The sequence below is a fragment of the Marmota monax genome, unplaced genomic scaffold (genome assembly GCF_021218885.2).
Source record: "Marmota monax isolate L192 unplaced genomic scaffold, Marmota_monax_Labrador192_F-V1.1 WCK01_AAM20220418_F8-fsc00148, whole genome shotgun sequence".
Taxonomy (NCBI): Eukaryota; Metazoa; Chordata; class Mammalia; order Rodentia; family Sciuridae; genus Marmota; species Marmota monax.
Genome location: NW_026693034.1, coordinates 4,375,166 through 4,399,418, shown reverse-complemented (window position 1 = coordinate 4,399,418; position 24,253 = coordinate 4,375,166). Strand labels below are relative to the sequence as shown.

At 50.1% G+C, this 24,253-nt stretch overlaps 1 protein-coding gene across 8 annotated transcripts in view; it reads left to right on the top strand.

Moving 5' to 3' along the window:
- The window catches only part of Tnrc18 (trinucleotide repeat containing 18), a 93,622-nt gene that overhangs the window by 12,114 nt on the left and 57,255 nt on the right, over window positions 1-24,253 (top strand). For 5 of the 8 annotated variants that reach the window (XM_046453719.2, XM_046453720.2, XM_046453721.2 and 2 more), the window contains exons 3-5: window positions 15,446-15,601; window positions 19,480-19,605; window positions 20,135-21,754. In XM_046453719.2, coding sequence (XP_046309675.1) covers window positions 15,446-15,601; window positions 19,480-19,605; window positions 20,135-21,754 — 1,902 coding nt within the window. Of the gene's footprint in view, window positions 1-13,841; window positions 14,167-15,445; window positions 15,602-19,479; window positions 19,606-20,134; window positions 21,755-24,253 lie in introns of those variants that run through there. The other 3 variants (XM_046453724.2, XM_046453723.2, XM_046453722.2) reach the window with 2 other exon arrangements.

The following is a 24,253-nucleotide window of genomic DNA, read 5'->3' as shown; positions in this document are numbered from 1 at the left end:
CTGATTCCCACGCCTTCCGTTTCCTGTTTTACTTCCTGGTGTCCACTGAGCACACTCTGCAGGAGTTTTCTGTGAAAGAGGACGTGGAAAGCAAATCCTCATGGCCTGGCATGCCTGAGAAATGCCTCAATTCCTCCTCCACACTTGAGTGACATTTTGGAACTAATTTCCCCCAAGGATTTTTTCTTTTTTTTTTTTTTAATATTCCCCAAGGATTTTGAAGGCACATCCCAACAGAACTCACCTTCCACATTCCTATTTTTTAAGGAAGATGATACTATTTTGATGCTTTGTGGTTGTTTTGATGCTGCAGATGGAGCCCAGGGCCATTTTGATTCTTGATCTTTTTAGGTGAACTATTTTTTCCCCATTTTCCAAATGCTTAACACTTTTCAGAACCAAATATTAGTGAAGAGCACAGACTCTGAAATTCCTGATTTGTGCTTCAGCCCTTCCTGGTATGTGGCTTGTATGGTTTAACCTAACTGCGCCTTGGTTCTGTCTGAAGTAGCTGCACTTGATGGTTGTCAGGACTGACTGAGTTTGTATATCTGGAACGTTGCCTAGCACAAAATACGCCTCACTGTTATTATTACTGTTTTTCCTTGTACACTGTTTTTTAAAAAATATTTATTTTTTTAGTTGTAGTTGGACACAATACCTTTATTTATTTATTTTTATGTGGTCCTGAGGCTCGAACCCAGGACCTTGCACATGCTAGGTGAGCGCTCTAGTGTTGAGCCCCAGCCCCAGCCCTGTACACTATTGTTTTGAAGTTTGTGCTAGGGGGTCCTTTTGCATTTGCTGTGTTGGGTGCTACAAATGGCCATGTCAATCTGGAATTTTTTTTTTTTTTTGTACTGGGGATTGACCTCAGGGGTGCTGTACCGCTGAGCTACATCCCTATCCCTTTTTATTTTTTTAATTTTTATTTCTCACTAAGTTGCTGAGTCTGAGTTCAAACTTATAATTCTCCTGTTTCAGCTTCCTGAGTCACTGGGATTACAGGTGGGTGCCACTGTGCCCAGTTTGACATTTTTATTGAATTATTATTTTTATTAGCAGTTTATAATTTGTACCCCCCCCCTTTTTTTTTGCTGCTCTCTAGTACTACTAGTTAGATATCCTGAATCACCTGGACTGACCATTGAATTTCCTGTTTGTCTGCTTTCTAGATGTCCTCTATGATATCTTCTAGCTCTTTGATTTAATTTTTTAACTTGGCTATCATATTTTTAATTTCTAAAAGTTTTCATAATGTAGGTGTCCGTCCTTCCTCCCTCCCTTCCTTCCTTCTGTAGTGCTGGTGATAGAATCCAGGGTCTCATGCATGCAAATCATGCATTCTCCTACTTGTTAGAAATACCCAGGTGTCACAAGAAACCAGACATGTGCTTGGAAGTGGGTTGGTGAGGCAAACATCATTCTTCTGCAGAAGGGCATATCCCAGAGGCAATCCATGGAGCATGCACACCCCCGGCAGGCAGTCTGCCTGTTTTTATCCCAATACAGTGCTCCCCCTTACCTTGACTGAAGGAGCTGGGATACAATCTACCCAGTTAGCTAATTTGAAAATTGAGGTAGGCAAAGGGAAGGGCTGTAATTAAAATGGCTACAGTTGGATCCAAATTAGGCCAATACTATATTCTGAAAATGGACCACTGGACTTTATTTTTCATACACTGAATTATATCACCAGCACCCCTTTTGTTTTTTATAACATCCTATTCTTGTTTCATAGATACATTAATTCTCACCATTTGAATGATATTAATTTATTTTTTTTCCATGGAGTTTTCTCATGATCTATTTTTTCCAAGTCTGTTTTTCTTTTCTTTTCAAAATAGCAATTTGTGGTTTTTTTTTTTTTTTAACTTTTATTTTATTTATATGTGGTGCTGAGAACTGAACCCAGGGCCTTACATGTGCTAGGCAAGTGCTCTACCACTGAGCCACAACCCCATCTCTTTTCTATTTGGTTTTTCATGTCAGAGACTTCAGTGGGTATCTACTAATTGACTCTCAGGTGTTTCATTATATTTAAGAAAGGGGCAGGGGGCCAGGTTTGTGGCTCAGTGGTAGAACGCTTGCCTGGCATGTGTGAGGCACTGGGTTCGATCCCCAGCACCACATAAAAATAAAAACAAATAAAAAATAAATATATTGAGTACATCTACAACTAAATAATATTTTTTTTTTTTAAAAGAAAGAGGCATTACAGGGCTGGGATGTAGCTCAGTGGTAGAACACTTGCCTAACATGCACATGGCCAGTATCTTCCCACAAAATAGGTGGGACTTCTATTCAGGTGTGGGGCTTATTGACCGTAAAGAACTTTCCAAATATCTGTCTCTATTAAAAAGGCATTTTCCTTTTTTAATATTTATTTTTTAGTTATAGGTGGACACAATATCTTTCCTTGTTTATTTTTTATGTGCTGCTGAGCATCGAACCCAGTGCCTCACACATGCTAGATGAGCTCTCTACCCCTGAGCCACAACCCCAGCCCAGAATTTTCTTTTTGATTTTGTAAATTTCAAAGGAGATTCCTCCAGTTCCCAGCATGCCTAGCTTTCAGTCTGACTGCACCTCTCCCGAGAGCCGAGTGTGCCTGTTGGTTGAAGACATGCTTAGATCCCCGGCTGGCTATCTTTTGGTCCCCACGCCAGCTCTGAGAATTCATGCCCCCAGTGACTTTATCTTTCCTAGTAAGCAGAGGGCTCAATTGGGGGTGGGGGAGCCTCTAGATTCATCTGTGGGTGGAATCCGCTCCCTTGACTTCAACCACTGTCTGTGTCCTGACCATTAGAGGTGCCAGGGACTCTGGGTTGAAGTCTCAGGAATGGCTTGTTTCTTGATCCAATGCTTCAAGGACCATTTATTTATTTATTTAAAACGGGGGATTGTATGCTTAACCACTGAGCCACATCCCCAGCCCTTCTTTTCATTTTTTATTGAGACAGGGCCTTACCAACTTGCTAAAGCTGGCTTTGAACTTGCAACCCTCCTACCCCAGCCTCCCAAGCTGCTGGGATTACAGAGTGTGCACCACTGTACCTGGCCTGCTCTTTCTTTTTAAAAATTATTTGAGGTACTGAGGATTGAACCCACGGTTGCTCTCTCACTCAGCTACATCTCCAGCCCTTTTAATCGTTTGAGACAGGATCCTGATACATTGCCCGAGCTGACCTGGAATTTGTGATCCTCCGGCCTCAGCCTCCCAAGTCGCTGGGATTGATCAGAGGCATGGGTGCACCGTGGCCCTGGCTGTCCCTTCCCCTCTCTAGGGGAGTCCTTCTTAGGGGAGAAGTTCAATCAGTGGGGACATCCTGTAAAATGGCGTTAGCATTGAGGATGTCTGGAGTCCGGGGGCTCAGGCAGGTGGGGGTTTTGCATGCCAGGCCTTGGGTGCTCCCTGGTGTTGTTGTGATACCCTGTATTTAAATCTGAGCACCTATTTTGTGTGAGGCCTGGTATCTGGTAGGAGCAGAACAAAGTCCCTGCATGTAGGGGGCCCAGATTTGGTGATGGGAGAGCGACCGGACCTGAGCTGGGTTGCCCAGCTTGTGATGTGGGTCTCTTCGCGGAGGAGCTGGGAGCTTGGCTGGAAGATGCTCACTGGGGGGTCGGCAGGGGGACTGACTGGAGATGCCCCATGGGTTGGGGAGGCTGGGTTGGCTCCATCTCCCTTAGGTCAGCCCCTTAGCCCTCCAGGGGGCCAGGTTGGCTGTCATCAGGCTTGTACAGTCAGCCCAGTCCCCTCAGACACCATCTTCTTGCTTCTCCGGTGGGAGCTTTGGATGGTGGCAGCAGCCACAGGTCCCCAGCCACAGTGCCAATGATGTGCAGGGTCAACCCCCCTTTACTTAGGGGGCTACCATGAAGGCTATCGGTGAGGCACTGGGCCCAGTGTCTTATTTGCTGCTTTTATTTTATTATTATTTTTGATACTGGGAATTTAACTCAGGGATACTTTACCACTGAATTTTGAGATAAGGTCTCACTAAGTTGCTGAGGCTGACCTCTATCTCGTGATCCTCTTGCCTGAGCCTCCCGAATCACTGGGATTACAGGAGTGTGCCACCGAGCACAGCTGCTTTCATTTTACTTTAGTAGAAAGTAAGGCACAGAGAGGTTGGGTCACTTGCCAAGGTCACACTGCAGCCGGCAAGTAAGGCATTGAAAAGCAAGGCCTGTTCTCTCTGCCAGAAAGCTGGGGGGGCTGTCTGGGAGAAGAGGCATTGGTAGGAATTTTTTCTTGCCTGTTCCCTTCATTGGCTCATTGTTGTTTATTTACTTGCTTTGGTTTTCGTAAATATGTCAATGTCAGAGTGCATGGAAATTACACGGAATGTAATGCTTACCACACTTGTGTGCAGATTAGCTCTTGGCAGCCCTTCCCTTTGTTTTGCAGCATTGGGGATCAAACCCAGGACCTCCCACGTGGTAGGCAAGCACTCTACCCCTGAGCTACATCCCCAGTCCTTTGGAAAACCATTGATTGATTGTACTGGGAATTAAATCCAGCGGTGCTTTACCCCTGAGCTACATTCCAGCCCTTATTATTTTTTATTTTGAGACCCGGTCTCCCTAAGTTGTTTAGGGTCTTGCTAGGTTTCTGAGGCTGGCCTCAAGCTTGCAATCCTCCTGCCTCAGCCTCCCAGAGTCATTGGAATTACAGATGTGTGCTACCTCCCTCAGCTACAGTGGCTTTAAAAAAAAAAAAAAAAGAAAAAAAAATATATATATATATATTAGTTGTAGATGGACACAATATCTTTATTTTTATTTATTTATTTATTTATTTTTTAATATTTATTTTTTAGTTTTCGGCGGACACAACATCTTTGTTTGTATGTGGTGCTGAGGATCGAACCCGGGCCGCACGCATGCCAGGCAAGCGCGCTACCGCTTGAGCCACATCCCCAGCCCTATTTTTATTTATTTTTATGTGATGCTGAGGATGGAATCCAGTGCCTCACACGTGCAAGGCAAGCGCCCTATTGTTGAGCCACAACCCCAGCCCTACACTGCCTTATTTATTTATTTTTTTTAAGAGAGAGAGAATTTTAATATTTATTTATTTTTTTTAGTTTGTCGGCGGACACAACATCTTTGTTTGTATGTGGTGCTGAGGCTCGAACCCGGGTCGCACGCATGCCAGGCGAGCGCGCTACCGCTTGAGCCACATCCCCAGCCCATACACTGCCTTATTTTTTTAAGGAAACTCATTATTGGTATTTAAACTCCCCATAATGCACAGATTATAAGTGTATGGCTCGATTATTGTACCAACTAAACTCACCTATGTGATCATCAGCCAGGTTAAAAACCCCAGAAGCCACCTTTAATTAAAGACTTCTCCCTGGGGAGCCCCTAGCCTGATGGGTGCCCAGGGGTCAGCCTGTTCTTAGACTGAGGGTCAGTGGAGCTACACGGTACTATCTCTCACGTCTGGAGTCTCCCGCTTGGTGGTGTCACCCTCGGGAAGTCTGTCCTCTGTGTTCTGTGTGACCGAAGTTCATTCCCTTAGGGAAGGGTGTCCCATCAGATGACTGTGTCACTGTTTACCTTTCTGGCTGTTTGTTGTGGTTGTTTTCCACTTTTGACTGTCACTGGTAGGAAAATTCTTGAATTCTGTCTTCAATGCATATCGTACGTTAGCAGCAGTCAGAGTGTGGCTAGATGCGCAGGACTGTCTCCTGAGTGTCCCACCAAGTTCTCCTCTTTGCAGCTGTGTTTTAATATTTTTCCATCTTTTTTTTTTTTTTTTTTACATTTTAACTATTCTGGTGAATGTGTGGGAAGTTTTCTTTTTTTGAGTGGTCCTGGGGATGGAATATGGTAGGCATACACTCTACCTCTGAGCCATGGTCCAGCCCTGTAGTCGTTAATTCACATTTCCCTGGTGGTTTAAGAAGGTGAATACCTTGCCATAAATTTACTAACTGTTTGGACTTCCTTATTTATGACCATCCTTTTCCCATTTGCATATCAAGTTGTATTTTTTCATTTTTTAAAAAGATATTTTTAGCTGCAGGTGGACCCAAGATCTTTATTTATTTATTTTTTAATGTGGTGCTGAGAATTGAACCCAGTGCCTCACACATGCTAGGTAAATGTTCTACCACTGAGCCACAACCGCAGCCCTCAAGTTGTATTTTTCTTATTGATTTGCAAGAACTCTTTATCTATTCTGGTTACAAGCCATATTAATATAGATCTTCCATGCAGTGACTTGCTTTTTCTTTTACCTAGTTGTGTCGTTTGATGAATAGAAGTCCCTAATTTTTATATAATCTAGCATATCAGTATTAACTTCATGGTTAGTGATGCTTTTATGGTCTTTAGGAAATCTTTGCCAGTGGGCTGGGGTACAACTCAGTGATAGGGCACTTGTCTACCATGCGTAAGTCCCTGAATTTCATCTGTAGCAACATAGAACATTTATAGCAACACAAAACACACACACACACACACACACACACACGCATAAATGAGTAAATAAAAAATAAGAAAGAGAAATCTTTTTTGGCACTTATAAAGTCTATTAGAATTTTTGTTTTATTGGCTTTTTAAAATTTTGTTTTTTAAATCCACTTATTTATGTGGACTTGATTTCTGTGAATGGTGTGAGGCAGTGGCCAAGATTTATAGCTTTCCCTTATGCACGAGTCTGTCTCTGGGCTGCCCTGTTCCGTAGGTCTGACCACACTGCCATGTGCCAAGTCCAAGTTCTGACTGACTCCACTATTGCAGGTATCTGTGTGTTGTGTTTTTTTCTTTTTTCTTTCTTTTTTTTTGTGTGTGTATGTGTTTGTGCTGGGGGTTGAACCCAGGGCTTTGCACATTATAGGCACGTGTTCTACCACTGAGCTACATCTCCAGTCCCTTTAAAATTTTTTTTTTTTTTTTTGCGGGGGCTGGGGTTGTGGCTCAGTGGTAGAGCGCTCGCCTAGCACGTGTGGGGCTCTGGGTTCCATCCTCAGCACCATCTAAAAATAAAATAAAGGTATTGTGTCCAACTACAACTAAAACAAAATATTTAAAAATTTTTTTTTTTTTGCAATAGGATCTTGCTGAGTTGCCAGCCTGGCCTTGAACTTGTGAACCTCCTGCCTCAGCCTTCAGAGTTGCTAGGGTTACAAGTGTGTACCAGTGCGGTGGGGTCAGCAGTGTGTTGATACTTAATGGCTTGAGTCCTTGAACTCTGTTCTTCATCTTCAAGATTGCCTCTGCTATTCTCAACCCTTTGGGTTTCTGGAAAAAATTGTGATAATCACATGACATATTTACCACCATCATCATTTTTAAGCAGAGAGTTATCACCACCATCCATTTCCAGAACTTTCTCATCGTCTGGAACTCTGCACCCATTCCACACTGACTCCCACCCCTCCTTTCCTGTTCCCCTCCCCGATTTTCCCTCTCAGTGAATTTCACCAAATCCTCCTCTAGGTGGAATCATGTAGTATCTGTCCTTTGTCGTAGTTAGTGGTAGAACCTCCTTCCTTGCTGGGGTGGAGTGGCATTCTGTCGTGTGGACGGGTCGCATTGTGTTTCTCTGCTCATCTGTGGATGGGCACTGGGGTCGTTGGCAGCTTTGGGCTGTTGTGAATAGTGCTGCGGTGGACGTGGGGGTGCAGATATCTGCTCAAATCCCTGCTTTCAATGTCGGAGTCATTTCTAGAGCTTCTCCGTTGGTATGTGTGTACACACGCTCACACTCTGCGGGGTCTTGATCAGCACTGATTTCCCTGTCCAGATCAGCGTGGCTGCGTTGAGCGTCTCAGGCATTACCCACATGCTAATGCAAACCAGGTTGGCCTGGTTATTTCCTTGGGAGATTCCCCCCACGAGGGCTGAGCATCTTCAGGCCTGGAGAAGGCCTGTGATTTACCTTCCTGAGGCTGGGACCGAATAGCTGGCTCTGTGCTCCCCATCGCTGGGCTGCTTCTCACTCTCACCCTCCACAATCAGCTAAAATTTTGCTGATTTGACAGATGAAGGTGACATCACCGTGTTTTAACACTTCTTTGTGAAGCCAACGTCATTGAAGTGTTTCCTGATTTCGACCCTGTACAGGTCTTGCCCTATGGATTGCTTGGGATTTTTAGGAAGGACAAGCCAGAACATGGGTCCATTCTCTGGCTCAGTTTCTAGCAGTGTCATAGAAACATCTAAGCCAAGTGTCGGTGTTTGGAGGGAATGGGCTCTTTCCTGAGTAACAGCCCTGATTGGGTCATGCTGAAGGGTTCTCTTAGTCTTTTCTGACATCTTCAGGGATGTTCAGGGTGCAGTTGCTTGGAAAGGCCAGATCATTTTTTTTTTTTTTTTAAAGGTGTACCAGGGATTAAACTCAGGGGCACTTGGCCACTGAGCCACATCCCCAGCCCTATTTTGTATTTTATTTAGAGATAGGATCTCACTGAGTTGCTTAGCACCTGGCTTTTTGCTGAGGCTGGCTTTGAACTTGCGATTCTCCTGTCTCAGCCTCCCAAGCTGCTGGGATTACAGGTGTACACCATCCTGCCTGGAGAGGCCAGACCATTTTTAAATGTAAAAGGCTGGGGCTGGGGGTATGGGTCATCCATAGAGTGCTTGTCTAGCATGTGCCCTGGGTTCCATCACTAGCATGGGGCAGGGGGTGAAATATATTTGTTCTGTATTTGGTAACAAAGGGGCCTTTGGGATTGAAGATAGGCAGCCATAGCCTAGTGGACGCTCCATGGCTTGTGTCTGGTGGTATTGCTGAGTAGAAAAGTATAGGTGTTGGAGTCAAAGTCTCTGTCTCCTTTTCCATAGAAAGGACAGGGGAAATGAAGCCCTTGGCAAGCCCCATATAGGCCTTGTGACCTTGTGGCTCCCCCCATTCTTAGATACTAATTGATCACTTACTGTGTGCACTGAGGATGAAGTCAACCAAGACCCACATGGTAATGCAAACTAGGGCTAAATCCGGCTCACTTCCTGCTTCTGTAAATAAAGTTTTATTGGAACACAGCATCACTCAATAGCTTATTGCAAGCTGCTTTTCTTGGGAGCGGAGCCAATAAATAGGGAACTGAGGTCTCATCAGCAGTGGAAAGCACTGGAGAAACACATTCTGGGAAGGTGTGCAGTGGGTTGCAACTTAAAATAGGGTGGCTAGAGATGGCCTGGTGTCGCCTGAGCTCTGGAAGAGGAGTGAGGGTGTGTGTAGTAGGGTATGTGTATTTGCTTTCCTGTGGCTGGGTCCTTACTGTTTACCAAACCTCCATACCCACCACATCCTCATCCGGCTCCCACCAGCAAGGGCTGCAGGAGCCCAGTGCGGGAGTCCCACCTTCCCATGGGGATTCATTCTGAGACCCCCAGTGGATCCCTGAGACTGCAGATAGCAACGAACCCTACATAGACTAGGTTGTTTCTTATATATTCCTACCTGGGACAAGTTTTAATTTACAAATTAGGTACCCTAAGAGATTAAGAATAGCTATTAACAAAATAGAACAATGAAAACAATATACTAGAATATATTGTTGGGGTGAATGTGGTGTCTCTGGAAGTTCTGCACGGGACTCACCCTTCTAGGATCTGCATGATAAGGTGAAGTGAGGGGGACGGCGTGAGCACTGCGACCTAGTGTTAGGCAGAAGCATGGCTGCACTAAGTGATTGATGGGTGGGTAGCATATACAACCTGCATACGCTGCACAGAAGGATGATTAAGCTGTCTGTGGGAGTACAGCTAGACTGCAGGAGATTTCATCATCTTATTGCTCAGAATGGCATGCAGTTTAAAACTTATCAACAGGGAGTGGCAGTGCATACCTGTAGGCCCAGCTGCCCGGGGAGGGGAGGCTGAGACAGGAGGATCGCTTGAGCCCAGGAATTTGAGGTCATCCTGGATAACATTGTGAGACCCCTCCCCATGTCAAACAGATAAACAGACTTATTGTTTCTTTCTGGAATTTTTCATGTAATATTTTTTGGGCCTTGGCTGAAACTGTGGATAAGGGAGGATTGCTGTATATAGCCTAGCTTGTGGAGGGGTCCTTAGTGGCCCCATCCATTACAAAGGCAGGATTCCACGGGCCTACGTCAGTGCTGTCAGGGACCTGGCATCCAGCAGCCCCTGAGAGAGCCCCAGCCCCAGCACATGAGAGCCCTTGGAGGGGGGAAGCACCTTGTCTGGACTCCAATTCCACTCCCTGGTCACCTGGCCAGCCCTGAGTCTCTGCCTGTGTCTCTCCTTGGAAATGCCGGACACTGTGACTAACTCCTTCCTTTGGTGGCTATGAGAAGGACACAAGCCAATCATGAGTGTGCTTGGCTCATCACCTTGCGTATAATGAAAGGGCTCCAAAAGTTGGTTGTTATTTTATTTATTTATTTATTTAGAGGATTTTATTTAATATTTATTTTTTAGTTTTTGGCGGACACAACATCTTTGTTTGTATGTGGTGCTGAGGATTGAACCCGGGCCGCATGCATGCCAGGCGAGCGCGCTACCGCTTGAGCCACATCCCCAGCCCGGTTGTTATTTTTATTGTTAATGTTATTGAATATTTGCGCAGGAGCAGAGACACCCAGGTAGATGCCCGTTGTGTCTGGGAGTCGGGGGGCCCTTGTTTGCCCCCACCTTGCAGAGCCCTTGGGTGTTGCTGGATTCATGTTCGTGGTGCACGGTGGAATGTTTAACTCCTGACTCAGGAGCTCTGTGAGTACCTGGTGCTTCCTTTCTGAGCCTCAATTTCGCTCTGTGTGATGCATTGACCTGTTTAGGATTAGAGGTCGTCCGTGCGATTGAATTTGGCCAAATGTGACTTGTTTCTGGAGCTGAGACTTTTTTATTTTCGTACCAGGGAATGAACTCAGGGGCATTTGACCACTGAGCCACATCCCCAGCCCTATTTTGTATTTTATTTAGAGACAGGGTCTCAATGAGTTGCTTTAGCGCCTGGTGATTCTCCTGCCTCAGCCTCCCAAGCCGCTGGGATGTCAGGTGTGCGCCACTATGCCCGGCTGGAGCTGAGACTTTTGAGGGAGGAGAATGGTGACTTCTTTACTCCAGAGGCCTTGGCTCCGTGCTCACCCCTTAAAAAAGAGCAGAGCTTTTCTTTCCTGCTACTCACTGAAGTGGCCCCCACAAAGAGGTGATCAGATCCCTCCTGGGGACCTTCACAGTTAGGTGTACCTTCCCATCTCAGGGGGCCACAGTTGGGGGCTGTGGTAGGGAAGAGGCAGAAGCAGAGCCCAGGCATGGATGGGGGTGTTGTTGGCGTGGGGTCCTGAGCCTGGTGCTTGTGACACTGTAGGTGCCAGGCTCCATACTGACTTGGTCATTGGCTCAGTCATCCTGGACAGCCTCCTGAGTCTCAGTTTCTTCTTTTTTTTTTTGGGGGGGGTACCAGGGATTGAACTCAGGGGCACTCAACCACTGAGCCCCATCCCCAGCCCTATTTTGTATTTTATTTAGAGACAGGATGTCACTGAGTTGCTTAGTGCCTCACTATTGCTGAGGTTGGCTTTGAACCCATGATCCTCCTGCCTCAGCCTCCTGAGCCGCTGGGATTACAGGCATGTGCCACTACATCTGGCCTCAGTTTCTTACTCTGTAAAATAAGGGGAACAGGAATTCCCAGGGCTGCAGGGGTGCGTGTGAGCCAGGATCCGGGAAGAGTTGCGAGGGCTCTGCGGGCAGTGAGATGTGGCTCTGGAATAGGAAGCCGGGCAGCGGTTGCATTTTATTTTTTAAATTTTTTTTTTTTTTTAAACAGAAAGGAAATTCACATAACACAAAATTAACTGTTGGGAAAATTGTACAGTTCAGTGATATTTAGTGCTTTCATAATGAGCAAACACCAACTCCCTTGTTTCACAATTGAGTTTTTCTTCTTAGCGAGGACAAATGGCATTTGGGTGGAGAAAGTGGCCCCACTTGGACCCTGACCTTGGAGGAGTTGCTTCTCTTCTCTGAGCCCCAGGTTTTGCCACCATAAATAAGAAGAATAACAATAGTGGCTGACATTACACGGCACTTGGTGCCAGATGATGTTCAAAGCATTTTACTGAATAGGAGCTCGTTTAATCTCGGCATCAGCCCTGGGGGGGCAGCTGTTACTACAATATCCACTCCGCACAGCCTGGGGAAATTAAGAAAATTACCCCAAATCACAGAACCAGTGGTCCTGAGAGCCAGGATCTGCCTCTCTGCTCTCTCCTGGTGATGACCTCCGCCGGATTCTCCCCGTGGAGACGGTGTCCACTCCTGCCCACTGTCTGTACTTTACGGCTCCCTTTACTTTACCGGAATGTTGCTAAATGAAACCTAAATTAATTAAAATACAATGAAATAAAAAAATGCAGTTCCTTCGTCTCCCTGGCCACATTTCAAGTGCTCAGTAGCCACACGTGTGACCAGTGGTTCCTGCATTGCAAGCACAGACGCCGAGCAGCTGTGGGCCCTGTCGGCCTAGCACTGTTGGATGTCATGTATGATCCCACCTGATGGACACAGAGGTGGTTTGTAGTTTGTGGAGGATGACAGGCAGGACGGTGGAGAAAGGGAACGCTGTATGTGTGTGTGTGTGTGTGTGTGTGTGTGTGTTTTCATGCATGCGTGTCGGGGACCCTTGTGTGACTACTCAGAAGGAGGCATTTAGATTTGAGTTTTTGGGCTCTGGAGCTGGTCTGAGTTCCTGTCCCAGCTCTGCTCGGGCTCTGTCCCCAGATGCATGCCTGTGTGACCTTGGGTTGTCAATCATCCCCTCTCCACAAAAGGCCTGGGTGAGGATTGGGTGAGTTGCTTTTCCAGAGGGGTTAAGCACCTGTGGTGCCAGGTGTTCATGCAGTTAGCTTGGCTGTTTTCTCTGCCATCAGTGGAGAGGGACAGTTTGTTGTTGCTGGGTGTTAGGTTTTGACAGCCATTGGTCTTGGCTCTTAAGGTGTCAAGTAAGATAATTATGGTGAGCAGCTTGGCAGGAGGTCTGCAGTCACCAGGGGGCGGCCAGGGACCTCCATCAGGAAGCCAGGCTGGAGGGAAGGAAACCCCACCTCAGGGATTCTTTGAGAGGCCACTGAGCTCTGGTCCTGTCACTGTCCCCTAGACCTCTGCAGCCAGTAAACTGGAGGTGGCCACTGTTCGATTCCGTGGCAGGGTGTGAGCAACTGGTGGTCATGGGTGTTGGTACCACAGGCTCCTGGAGGGCTCCATTGAGAGTCTGGAGACACTGGCCACACGTGGCCAGTGGTAGCTGCCATCCTCACTCCAGCCCGGGGAGGCCAGGTAGAATGGCCCAGGGTGGCAGGTGGCCTTCAGGGTTTGTGGAGTCCCTCTGTGTGTCAGGGGCTGCCCTGACCTTCTGTCCACATCCTAATGTGTGTCTGGGCTCTGGCCCTGGGGGCATTAGATATAATGCTCAGCCTGTTGGCCCAAAGGGGATGTCCCTGGGGGGCCTGGCCCTGGGCACAGGATGTGTGGGAAGCAGAATATGTCCCACTGTCAATTAGGGAGCTGCTTGGTGGGAAGAGATGGGCATGTGACCGTGGTCAGATGACACAGGTGGTTCTGCTTGGACTATGTGGCTGCCGGAGGTCTTCTTGAGGCCCAGGGAAGGCTGAGGGAGGCCAAGGGAGGCTGAGGGAGGCCGAGGGAGGGCCGAGGGGCCAGGGTGGGTACCTGGGGTGTGCAAAGCCAGAAGTCTCCCTGATTGACATCCAACTGTGGTGGTGGGCACTTGCTTGTGCCAGAAGTCCCTGACCTCACCCTGCTCCAGTCGCAGCAAGCCGGGTGGTGGGCTCACCTTAGAGCTGCCCAGCCCTGGGTTTCCCCAGCTGCCTCCGCCCAGCCCCCAGGGAGGGAGTTGGGGCACGGTTGAGGCCGTGTGGCAGGCAGGAGCCGTTGGTGGCATCTGGGCCCAGTGCCTCTGCAGCCCGGGGCGCTGCTGGGCAGGTTTCACAAGCCCAGGCAGGGGCAGGCCTGGCCGCTGGGCTTCCGCGAGCCGGGGCAGGAAGAGCTGGCGGCTGATGTAAGCCCTTGCGCAAACCTCTGGCTGCTGGCTTCCGGAGCCTTCCACCGCCCGCTTGTCACGCCAAGGAGGAAGCCTGGGGCTCGGCTGGGCCACATGGATGGACTGAGTGGCCACCATGGCTCTGGGGCCCGAGGGTGTGGCGCTGGAGTCTGGTGAGGGGCTGGGTTGGGGCGTGGGGGGCTGGACACAGGCTGCGGGGATGGGCCTGAGGCCCAGGGCCGCCCCCGTGGCTCTGCTGCCGCTCCCTCCACTCTGGGGGACCCCAGCGGGGCCTGTGGCCCTCATGACCTGTTTCTATACATGTACCCGAAGGAGCTGGGGTGGACCCTGGGATCTGTGCCACTGGGAGGTGGCAGTTTGCACTGGTCTGCAGACCCTGCAGGGGGCTGCGGCAGGACCCGGGCCCTCTGGGAGCCAGTCATACTCTGCCTGCAAAGTCACTAACTCTTCTGTGCTGCCCGCCAACGGTGCCCAACTCCCAGGGATGTAGGAGGGTTCCTTGTCCCGGGTTCCCAGGCCTTCCTTTCACCTGTGACCTGGAGTCCTGCCAGGTCCTTCCCGTGGAGGGCAGGATGCTTGGACTTGGGGCAGAGCCACTGGGTGGCAGCAAAGAGGCCTCCTGTCTGGTGTGGGCCTGGCAGCCGAGGCACGGCATGGCTGGGCTCCGTTTCCCTCCAGGCAGCTGCAGTTCCCCTGGCTGGAGCCCTGGGACTGCACGGTCCTGTTTTCCAGAGGGACAGCCCCGGCAGGACTCCCTTCCACCTGTCTGAGCTGCCATATTCGCTGTCCCCATTTGTCCCGATTCATGCCCTGTTCCCCCGTGGCCCCGTGGTGCCAGCGCAGGCTCTGGGGTGCCCACTGGTGTGCACGACTAGCTCCCTGGCTGTGTGACCAGGCTCCTCCCGTCTCTGAGCCTTGGTCACGCGGGGGCGGCTGAGCACCTGGAGGGCCCTGGGCACATCCAGGGCTGCTGTGGGGTCCTCAGGGAAGTCGATCTTCTGGAGGGTGCCCTCCTTGATTCAGGAGCTCCACTGAGCTCAGAATGGGGACTCTCCCCCTCCAAGCCTCCCACTTCCTTGCTCTGTGGCTTTGGGGGGTCTCCGCTCCTTTCAGGCTTCCATCTGCAAATGGGGAGAACGGTGCCCCTCAGACTGGGCTGGGTCTGCAGCAGGGAGTTCCTGGGTGCCCTGGTGGGATGTGCTGAGGGGCTCTGTCCCGGGTTCCTTCCTGGGGCCTGCAGCTTCTCTCCAGCCCCGGGTCTGGTTGAGCTGCCCTGGGTCCACTCGGGGACCAGTGTGGGGTGGGGAGGCCTCTGTGGCTTCCTGGCCATTGCTCCACCGAGCTCGGTGGGGGAAAGCTGGAGTCTTGGGGCGGTGGGTGGGGGTGGCAGCTGCCTGGCTGGCTGCTTGAAAGCCCCCCTTCTCTCTGCAGGCGAGGCCTTCTTGGGCAGCTTTGTGGCCAGCGGGATGGGGCCCTCGGCCTCATCCCAAGGGAGCCCGGTGCCCCTGCCCTCTGACCTCTCCTTCCGCTCCCCTACCCCCAGCAACCTGCCCATGGTGCAGCTGTGGGCCGCCCATGCCCATGAAGGTAAGGAGCGTGCCAGGCGGGCGGGGCTGAGGGCTGCTGGGCTGCTGTCCCCACCATTCTGGCAATTTTATGTCCCTAGCACTTTTCAAGTTTGCCCCCACCCCTCCACCTCCACCTCCACCCTCCTTATGGCCAGTGAGCCCAGCCCTGGACATCTGACCTCCCTGTTGTTCCTCAAATGCCAGGTGCTTCCTCTAGTTGCTGTCACAGGGCCTTTGCACAAGCTGTTCCTTCTGCTTGCAGCCCCTCACCCCTGCCCCCTGGACGTCTCCTGCCTGTGTCCTTCAGGGCCTGGCTCGGATACCTCCTTTCTTCAGTGTTCCCATGGTAACAGCAGATTTACCTGTGTGATTATTCCCTAACCATCAGCTGACTTGGCCACCAGAGCGAGCTCTGTAGGCGAGGCCTGGTACATTCTGCTTGTGCCTGGTGCACAATAGGCTGGTGACTAACGTGGGAGCCGGGGACTGGGTCCACCAGCCTCTTTGGTTGCAGCTCTGTAGGGGTGCTTGATGTGGGGTCTGCGGGCCTGGCTTGAGGCCCACCCTGAGCAAACTCTGGACCTCCTGGAGGCTTTGTCCTTCCATCCATGAAGGCAGGGGCCTCCCCACCCCGGCTCTGGTGGGTTTTGGATGCTGATACTCTGACCTCCTCCATCCTCCTGGGGAGCCTGTGCACTCCCCCAGATCCTAGAAGCTCTGGGAGTCCACCCTGCATGTTGAGGGCTCTCTGGGTCTTTCCCAGCTCCCTGCCTCCCCACTTCCTCCTGGGGTCTCACATATGGGTTATGAGCACTCACCAGGATCCTGCATCCAGCCCTGGGGCTGCGGGAGGCGACATGTTCCTCAGGAGGCAACAGCTGCAGCCAGAGCTATCCCCAACCCCAGGGCTCCTGCCAAGCCTTAAACCACACGGTCCTCACTGTCCTGGGGAGGCCACTGAGGCCCCTCCTGCCAGGCCCCTCGGGGCAGGCCTCTGTATCTAGGAACAGGGTTGTGTGCTCTGCACGGAGGGGGCCATCCTGCCTCACCTGGGTGTTCGCTGTGGGCCTAGGATGCTGGGTGGCTCTGCTGGCCAGCTTGCTCCTTGGACCTCCTGAGATTTTTTTCCTCTTCTGTCAACAAGTCTTGGTGAATAGTAACACTAAGGATGGCAAATACATGGCATGCTTACCAGGTCCCAGGTGATGCCTACTCAGGGTCACTTTATCCTCAGCCATAGTCTTGGGGTGGGGGCTCTTTTGCCCATTTTACAGACAAGAGGACAGAGGGATCTGCCCCTGCCCCAGAGCACTGATAATGGGATAATGTGCATCAGGGACTCCTTTGTTTTGTGATTGTTGTTAATGTCATCATCAGATGATGCCAGGGGAAGAGCCATCAGCCCATGGGCTAGTGACAGGTCCTGGCTCCCTGGCCTCAGAGGTAGCAACTAGGACACAGGGTATCTGGGTTCCTTAGGGACCTCCAGTAGGACCCCAGGCTCAGGCAGAACATCAGGACTGTTGCCCAGTGCCACTGTCGGCCCGCCTGGCCTCCTTGCACCCTACCAGGTGGCCTCTTGTCCTCATTCCTCTTGGGCTTCTTGATTCTCTTGTCTGTGGCTGCCCTTTCCTCTCTTTGTCCTGTGAGGCCCTGAGTCTGGGCATTGATGGTGGGGAGTCCTTTTGAAAGGCTGGGGGGACCAGTGAAGGATGGGAGATCTGGCAGCCAGAGATCCTGGGTCCAGTAAGGTTCCAAAAAGGTGAGTGACCAGCCCTGAGGCACATAGCAGAGAAGGGGTCCATTAAAACTGCTCATCCGGGGTCCACATTAGGCTGAGGGGGGTCTGATGACCTCAGTTCAAAGCCAGACTCCTCTGCTGTGTGACCTTGGGCAAGTGCCCCTCTCCGAGTCCTTTTTTCCTATCTGTAAATGAGATTTTAAATGAGGTGTTTTTTTGCTGGGTGCAGTGGTGCACACCTGTGATCTCAGAGGCTTGGGAGGCTGAGGCAGGATCACGAGTTCAAAGCCAGCCTCAGGAATGTCGAGGCACTAAGCAACTCAGTGAGACCCTGTCTCTAAATAAAACACAAAATAGGGCTGGGGGTGTGGCTCGGTGGTTGAGAGCCCCTGAGTTCAGTCCCTGGTACCAGATTTTGAGGTTTCAAGGGTAAAAACAGCAGCAGGGCAGGCTATGCCTTTCCATTGTCCTGTTAGAATATCTTTCCAAAGTACCTTAGGCTTATGTACATTTTTTGGATACATATGTCTTTCCGCAGCACTAAGTCCTTATGAATCCAAATTTAAAAAGTTTAGTGTAAAAAGCGTTATTTTAAGTTTATCTTTGGGGGATATATACCCCCTTCCAATTCCCTCTTTTTGCTTTAATAAGTATGTCTGTATCTAATAGTTGTCTTAGCTTTTTGCATTTTCTATCTGTAATACCTTACTTCATATTTTCAACCATTTTTTATCTTATTTCTATCTTCTAGTTTTTTTTTTTTCCCCCCTAAGGTTTGTATATTTACCCTTAGTTGCTTATTTTCCTCCTAGTTTTTTTTTTTTCTTCCTATTTTGTGGGTTTAAAATTTTTGTCTTCCTACATTTTTTTATCTTTCTACATCTTTTCTATCTTTTTTTTGTTTTTAACTTTCTATACTTCTGTCTTTAAAGTTTTTCACTTTAAATTTTTAATCTTCTTTATCTAAATATCTTTTCTTATTATCTTCCCATTTTTTTTTAAAGTAATGCCTTTAAGATTAACTAGGCTTCAAATGATGCAATAAAGCAATCTTTTTTCTGCCATGAAGGTATCTCGACCACCTTCAATTTAACCTTTTAAAGCCTTTTAATTATCATCTATACTGTACTTTTAAATGTACTTTTTCACCACCTACAGCTTCACTCTTTTAAACAAGGCTTAGATTCTGTTTAAATCGCTTTAATGTTAGTTTACATGGCTGCCCTTCAACCAAAGGCTTCTTTTTTTTTAACTCCATTGAGAAACTTTGTCTCAATCTGCCATGTACAAATACCTTTTTTTTCTTTCTTCCTTTCTCAAGCTTTTAAAGTAAGTCTAGTTTCCTCAAAATCTTTTTAAACGGCATTTTACAACTTTTTACTTTACCACACAGAGATTATCTCATCTAGAAACATTTCTTTTTCCTTTAACCTTTTATATTAAAATATATTTCCACATCTTGAATCTTTTTCTATCTCTTTTTTAACCGTTAACCCTTTTTATAAATTCACATTTTGAAACAACTCTTATAAAATTTCTGATTTAGACAAATTACTCCACTTTAATAAGATGAAAGACTTTCATGTTTTTTATGATACTATAATACTATAATTGAAACCCAACTGAAAATTTTTCTACTCTTTGTATATAAATTACACATGATAGAATCTTAACACTTAGTAACCTTGTTTTAGCAAAGACACAGACACAAAGCAATATTAAACATTTTTCCATTTACCAATTTATGAAAACACACATAATGTTTAAATATATTACCTTATGGAACTTAATAAGTAAAGAGTACTTGATTTTATATTTAGTGGTTGATATTTTAACACTTCAGCTTTATAAATTAATCAGATGTCTGTAAAAACCAAGATCTTAGACAAGTGTCAGCGTCCCCTCCTGGGGGAATCCATTCTGACCCTCTTCCTGGGGGTTTGAGGAGCCAAGCCCCTGCAGGCTTCCTGGGACTGGAGGGAGGCCTACAGTGGCATGGCTGGGAGAGGGACAAGTGTCTCTCTGGAAGCTGGCGTTAAACCTCAGATTCCCTGCACCAGGGGGTGATGGCCAAAATGGTTTGTTTCCAAGAAAACGCTGGGAGGAAGCTCCTGTGAGAGGCATAAGTGATGCAGCCTTTTTTCTTTCTCCTGCAGGCTTCTCCCACCTGCCCAGCGGGCTGTACCCATCCTACCTCCACCTGACCCACCTGGAACCCCCCAGTAGCGGGAGTCCCCTCCTCAGCCAGCTGGGCCAGCCCAGCATCTTCGATACCCAGAAAGGTCAGGGAACAGAAGTGGGTGGGACTGTGGGGGCTGGGGGGGTTGGACTTTCTCAGGGGCTTTTCTTGGGCCCTCACTAGGACCCTGGCCAGCTCCCCAGCTGTTTCCTTTTTTCATGGCTCTTGGGACCCCAGGACCTTGTGCATTCCAGGGAAGTGCTCAACTTCTGAGCGATGCCTGCTGAAGAGGCCTTTTTGGGACCTCAGCCCCTAAGGACTCCTGCAGGTGTACTGGGTTGCCCACAGCCTTCTGGCATCTTCCAGATGTGGTCTGCCTAACCATGTTGCCCTCTGGGCAGCTAAAATGACCGTTGGTATCTCTCCATTTTACAGGGGAGGATACTGAGGCTCAGGAAGGTTAGATGGCCAGCTGGAGATTTCAGCCTGGTTTCAGGAGCCTACCCTCCCATAGACTGCCCCAGCATGCTCCTGCTCATCCTGGGGACACAGGGCCCTGTCCCCAGTCAGTACATGGCATCCTGGTGGGGGGTGGGCGATGACCCTCGCTCACTCTGTGCTCCTCTCTGCAGATGGCTTCTACCTACCCACGCCAGGACCCCTAGGCGCCCTGCATTCTCACGCGCCCTCCTCCAGGACTCCTAGTGGTCACTCCTCAGGCACCCCGGCCAAGTCGTCCCGGGAAGGTGCAGCCAAGGAACGCCGTGGCGGGGAGCCGCCCCCATTGTTCGGCAAGAAGGACCCACGCGCACGCGAGGAGGCAGTTGGGCCACGTGGTGTGGTGGACCTGACCCAGGAGGCGCGGGCTGAGGGCCGCCAGGACCGTGGACCCCCGCGCCTAGCTGAGCGCCTGTCGCCCTTCCTGGCCGAGGCCAAGGGCAAGAGCGCGCTGCAGCCCTCGGCCCTGGGCATGTGCAACGGCATGGCGGACACCGGGCTGCCTGCGTTGGTGGTGGAGGCCGGCCGCAGTGGCGCCAAGGAGGTGGCCAGGCCGGATGAGAGCTCGCGACTGCTGCGGCGCGCAGAGGCCCTGCTGCCTGCGCCACGCCCCTGCCCCTCGCCGCTGCCCCCACCGCCACCCAAGGGGCCGCCGGCGCCTCCAGCCCCTGCGCCCGCCGGTGTCTACACCGTGTTCCGCGAGCCGGGCCGCGAGCACCGCGTGGTGGCGCCCACCTTCGTGCCTTCCGTGGAGGCCTTCGACGAGCGCGCGGGGCCCATCCAGATCGCGTCACAGGCGCGCGACGCCCGTGGCCGGGAGCGCGAGGTGGGCAGGCCTGGGGTGCTGCAGGGGCCGCCGGGCTCCCCGCGGCCGGAGCGGCCCGAGGTCCTGCGTGAGAAGAGCTCCGTCATCCGCTCACTCAAGCGCCCCACGCCCGCCGACGCCCTACCGGCCCGCGCCTTGCGCGCCTCCCCGGACTCACGCACCTACCTGCCGGCCAAGGAGCTGCCCAAGCCCGAAGCTGAGCCAAGACCCTGCGAGCGCACGCCCCGCGGCCCAGCAGCCGCCCAGCAGGCCGCCAAGCTCTTTGGCCTGGAACCGGCGAGGCCTCCCGCGCCCACCGGCCCCGAGCACAAGTGGAAGCCCTTTGAGCTGGGCAACTTTGCCACCACGCAGATGGCCGTGCTGGCAGCCCAACACCACCATGCCAGCCGTGCCGAGGAGGAGGCCGCTGCCACCTCCAAGAAAGCCTACCTGGACCCTGGGGGCGCCCTGCCCCGGGCCTCGGCCACCATTGGCCGGCCAGGGGCCGACCTGCATCCCTCAGCCCACGCCCCCGGAGAGGCCTCCGCCATGCAGAGCCTCATCAAGTACAGTGGCAGCTTTGCCCGGGAGGCGGTGGCCGTGCGCCCAGGTGGCTGTGGCAAGAAGAGCCCTTTTGGAGGCCTAGGCACTATGAAGCCAGAGCCTGCCCCCACTACCATGGCTGCCTCCCGCTCCCAGGCCCGGCTCCCCCATCCTGGTGGCCCAGCAGCGGGCGGGACCCGGCAACTGAAGCGAGACCCAGAGAGACCCGAGAGTGCCAAAGCCTTCGGGCGGGAGGGCTCTGGTGCCCAGGGGGAGGCTGAAGTGCGACACCCACCAGTGGGCATTGCTGTGGCTGTAGCTCGACAGAAGGACAGTGGCGGCAGTGGTCGACTGGGACCTGGGCTGGTGGACCAGGAGCGCTCCCTGTCTCTGAGCAATGTCAAAGGTAGGTCTTGGGCCCCACCCTGGCCCCTTCTCACTCCTCGCTGTACCCCTGGTTGGGGGTTGGCCTCCTGAACCGCTCTTTTTGCACCCTCAAGTGCCTGCCTTCCCCGAACTGTTTGCTGTTTGTCCCACTTGTGTGCTTGGGCACTTTTGAAACTTTTATTTTGCACATGGAATGGTGTATAAGGTGCACAAAAGGGGAAACAAGAAAAAGGACCAGTATATTTTCCCAGTGCCTTGAACACTTTCATATCTTTCCCCAAAATCATTTTCTTGTGCATTTTGCTTCGGCCTGCAGAGCTCCTCGTGCACACATGATCTTGGGCCTGTGCGTTGTTCCCATATTACAGCTTGGGTTGTTTCCCCTGCTATTGCAAACTCTATAAAGTATCATTTTTTATGGCCTTTAATATTCTGTGGAGAGCGCGCACCAGCAGGTAGCACAGTTCAGGTCTCCATTCCCTGGTGGGCATTTTAGTTTTTCCCTGCTCTGATGTTTTGTGTTTAGAACAGTTGCATGGAATATTTTTGTGCATTGCACCTTGGTGATATTTTGAGTCATTTTTCTAAGAATAGAGGTTCCTAGGAATAGACTAGCCTTAGGCTTTGGATTCCAAGTCCTTGAGGGAGATAACTCGGCCTTATGTATTTCAACATCCCCCAGCATGGGCCTGGCGCATAGTAGGTATTTGATAAATCAGTGAATGAGGGAATGTGTGTGAGGGATAGAAACTAGTGTCCTAAAGTTCTTATGGATCTTGACTTTTACTACCTCAGGTACTGTTCCCCTCCCTGCTGGTAGTGGGGATTGAACCTGGGGTGCTCCCTCACTGAGCTTAGCCCTTTTTTTTTTTTTTTAATATTTATTTTTAGGTGTAGATGGACACAACACAATGCCTTTATTTTTATGTGGTGCTGAGGATCAAACCCGGGTCCCGCCCGTGCTAGGCAAGCGCTCTACTGCTGAGCCACAATCCCAGCCCCATCCCTAGTCCTTTTTATTTTTGATTTTGAAACACAATCTAAGTTGTCTAGGCTGACCTTGAACTTGTGTTCTTCTTGCCTCAGCCTGGGTAGTTAGATTTTAAGTGCCTATTGGTCCATTGGTAGTATATGAGGGTTTTTTTAATATTTATTTTTTAGTTATAGGTGGACACAGTATCTTTAATTATTTGTGGTTTTGGGGATTGAACCCAGGGCCTTATGCATGTGAGGCAAGCACTGTACCAGCTGAGCTGTATCCCCAGTCTCTTTATTTTATTTTTATGTGGTGCTGGCAAACATGCAAGGCAAACGCTCTTCCTCTGAGCCAGAATCCCAGCCCCATAAGTTTTTTTTTTTTTTTTTTAACCTGTGGTGCTGGGGATCCAACCTAGGGGCCTCGCACATTCTAGGCCAGTAACTACCACTGAGCTACCCTCCCAGCCCCATCTGTTTTACTTTCAGTGCCCCAGCATTGTGTTTTAATATTTACAACTAAAAAAAAAAAAATTGAGCTGGGGTTGTGGCTCAGTGGTAGAGCGCTTGCCTAGCATGTGTGAGGCACTGGGTTTGATTCTCAGAACTGCATTTAAATAAGTGAATAAAATAAAGATTCATCAACATCTAAAAAAATATTTGAGTGTCATGGAGGCAAAGTAAGGATTTCTAATACAAATCCAACTATGTATGAAGTGTATGAATACATTAAAAACAATAAAATAGAAACAGGAGCTGGGGTTGTGGCTCAGTGGTAGAGTGCTTGCCCAGCATATTTGAGGCATTGGATTCGATCCTCAGCACCACGTAAATATTAGTAAGTAAAACAAAGGCATTTTGTCCATTACAACTAAAAATAAATAAAATAAAATAAAATAACAACAACAACCAAAAAACCCAGTGGTTACTTAATTCATTGGTGGAAAAAGGTGCATGTCTTTTAGCAAGTTCAAATGTTTTCTGGAATCTGGTTGTTGGGTTTCCTTGTGTTTCTTGCATATTTTGCTGTTGGGCTTCTTCCTGGGATTGTGGAGATCTGATGTTTGTTGAAACTCTGGACTTGTTCTGTCCAGAACAGAGCCTGTTGTTGAGCAGAGGGCCCGGCCTGTGACCCAGGGACTGAGACCACATGAGTGGGCCATGTTGTGTGGTGTGCAGGCTGGGCGCAGGCTGGGCGAAAGCTGGGAACGCCATGTCCAGCTGTTGCTTGCTCATGTGACTTTTCAAGTCAGCCTCTGTTCCCAGCCCTAACCCCAGCTGGATGCCCATCCTCATCCCTGACCCATAGTCAGGGACCTGTCTGGGGCACCTGCAGAGCCCCTTCCTGCAGCACCAGATGTGACGGCAGTGGCTGTATAGATACCTTGTAGCACATCTGCATCTCGGGTCCCTACCCTTCTGTTGTGGACTTAACTTGGGTCCTAGATTTGCTGTCTCAGCCAAACCCTGTCTGAATGCTGTGGCCGTATGGGTGACCTGTCCCTCTGCTGCCCTGCTCAGAGCCCACCAGACTCGCCCTGGG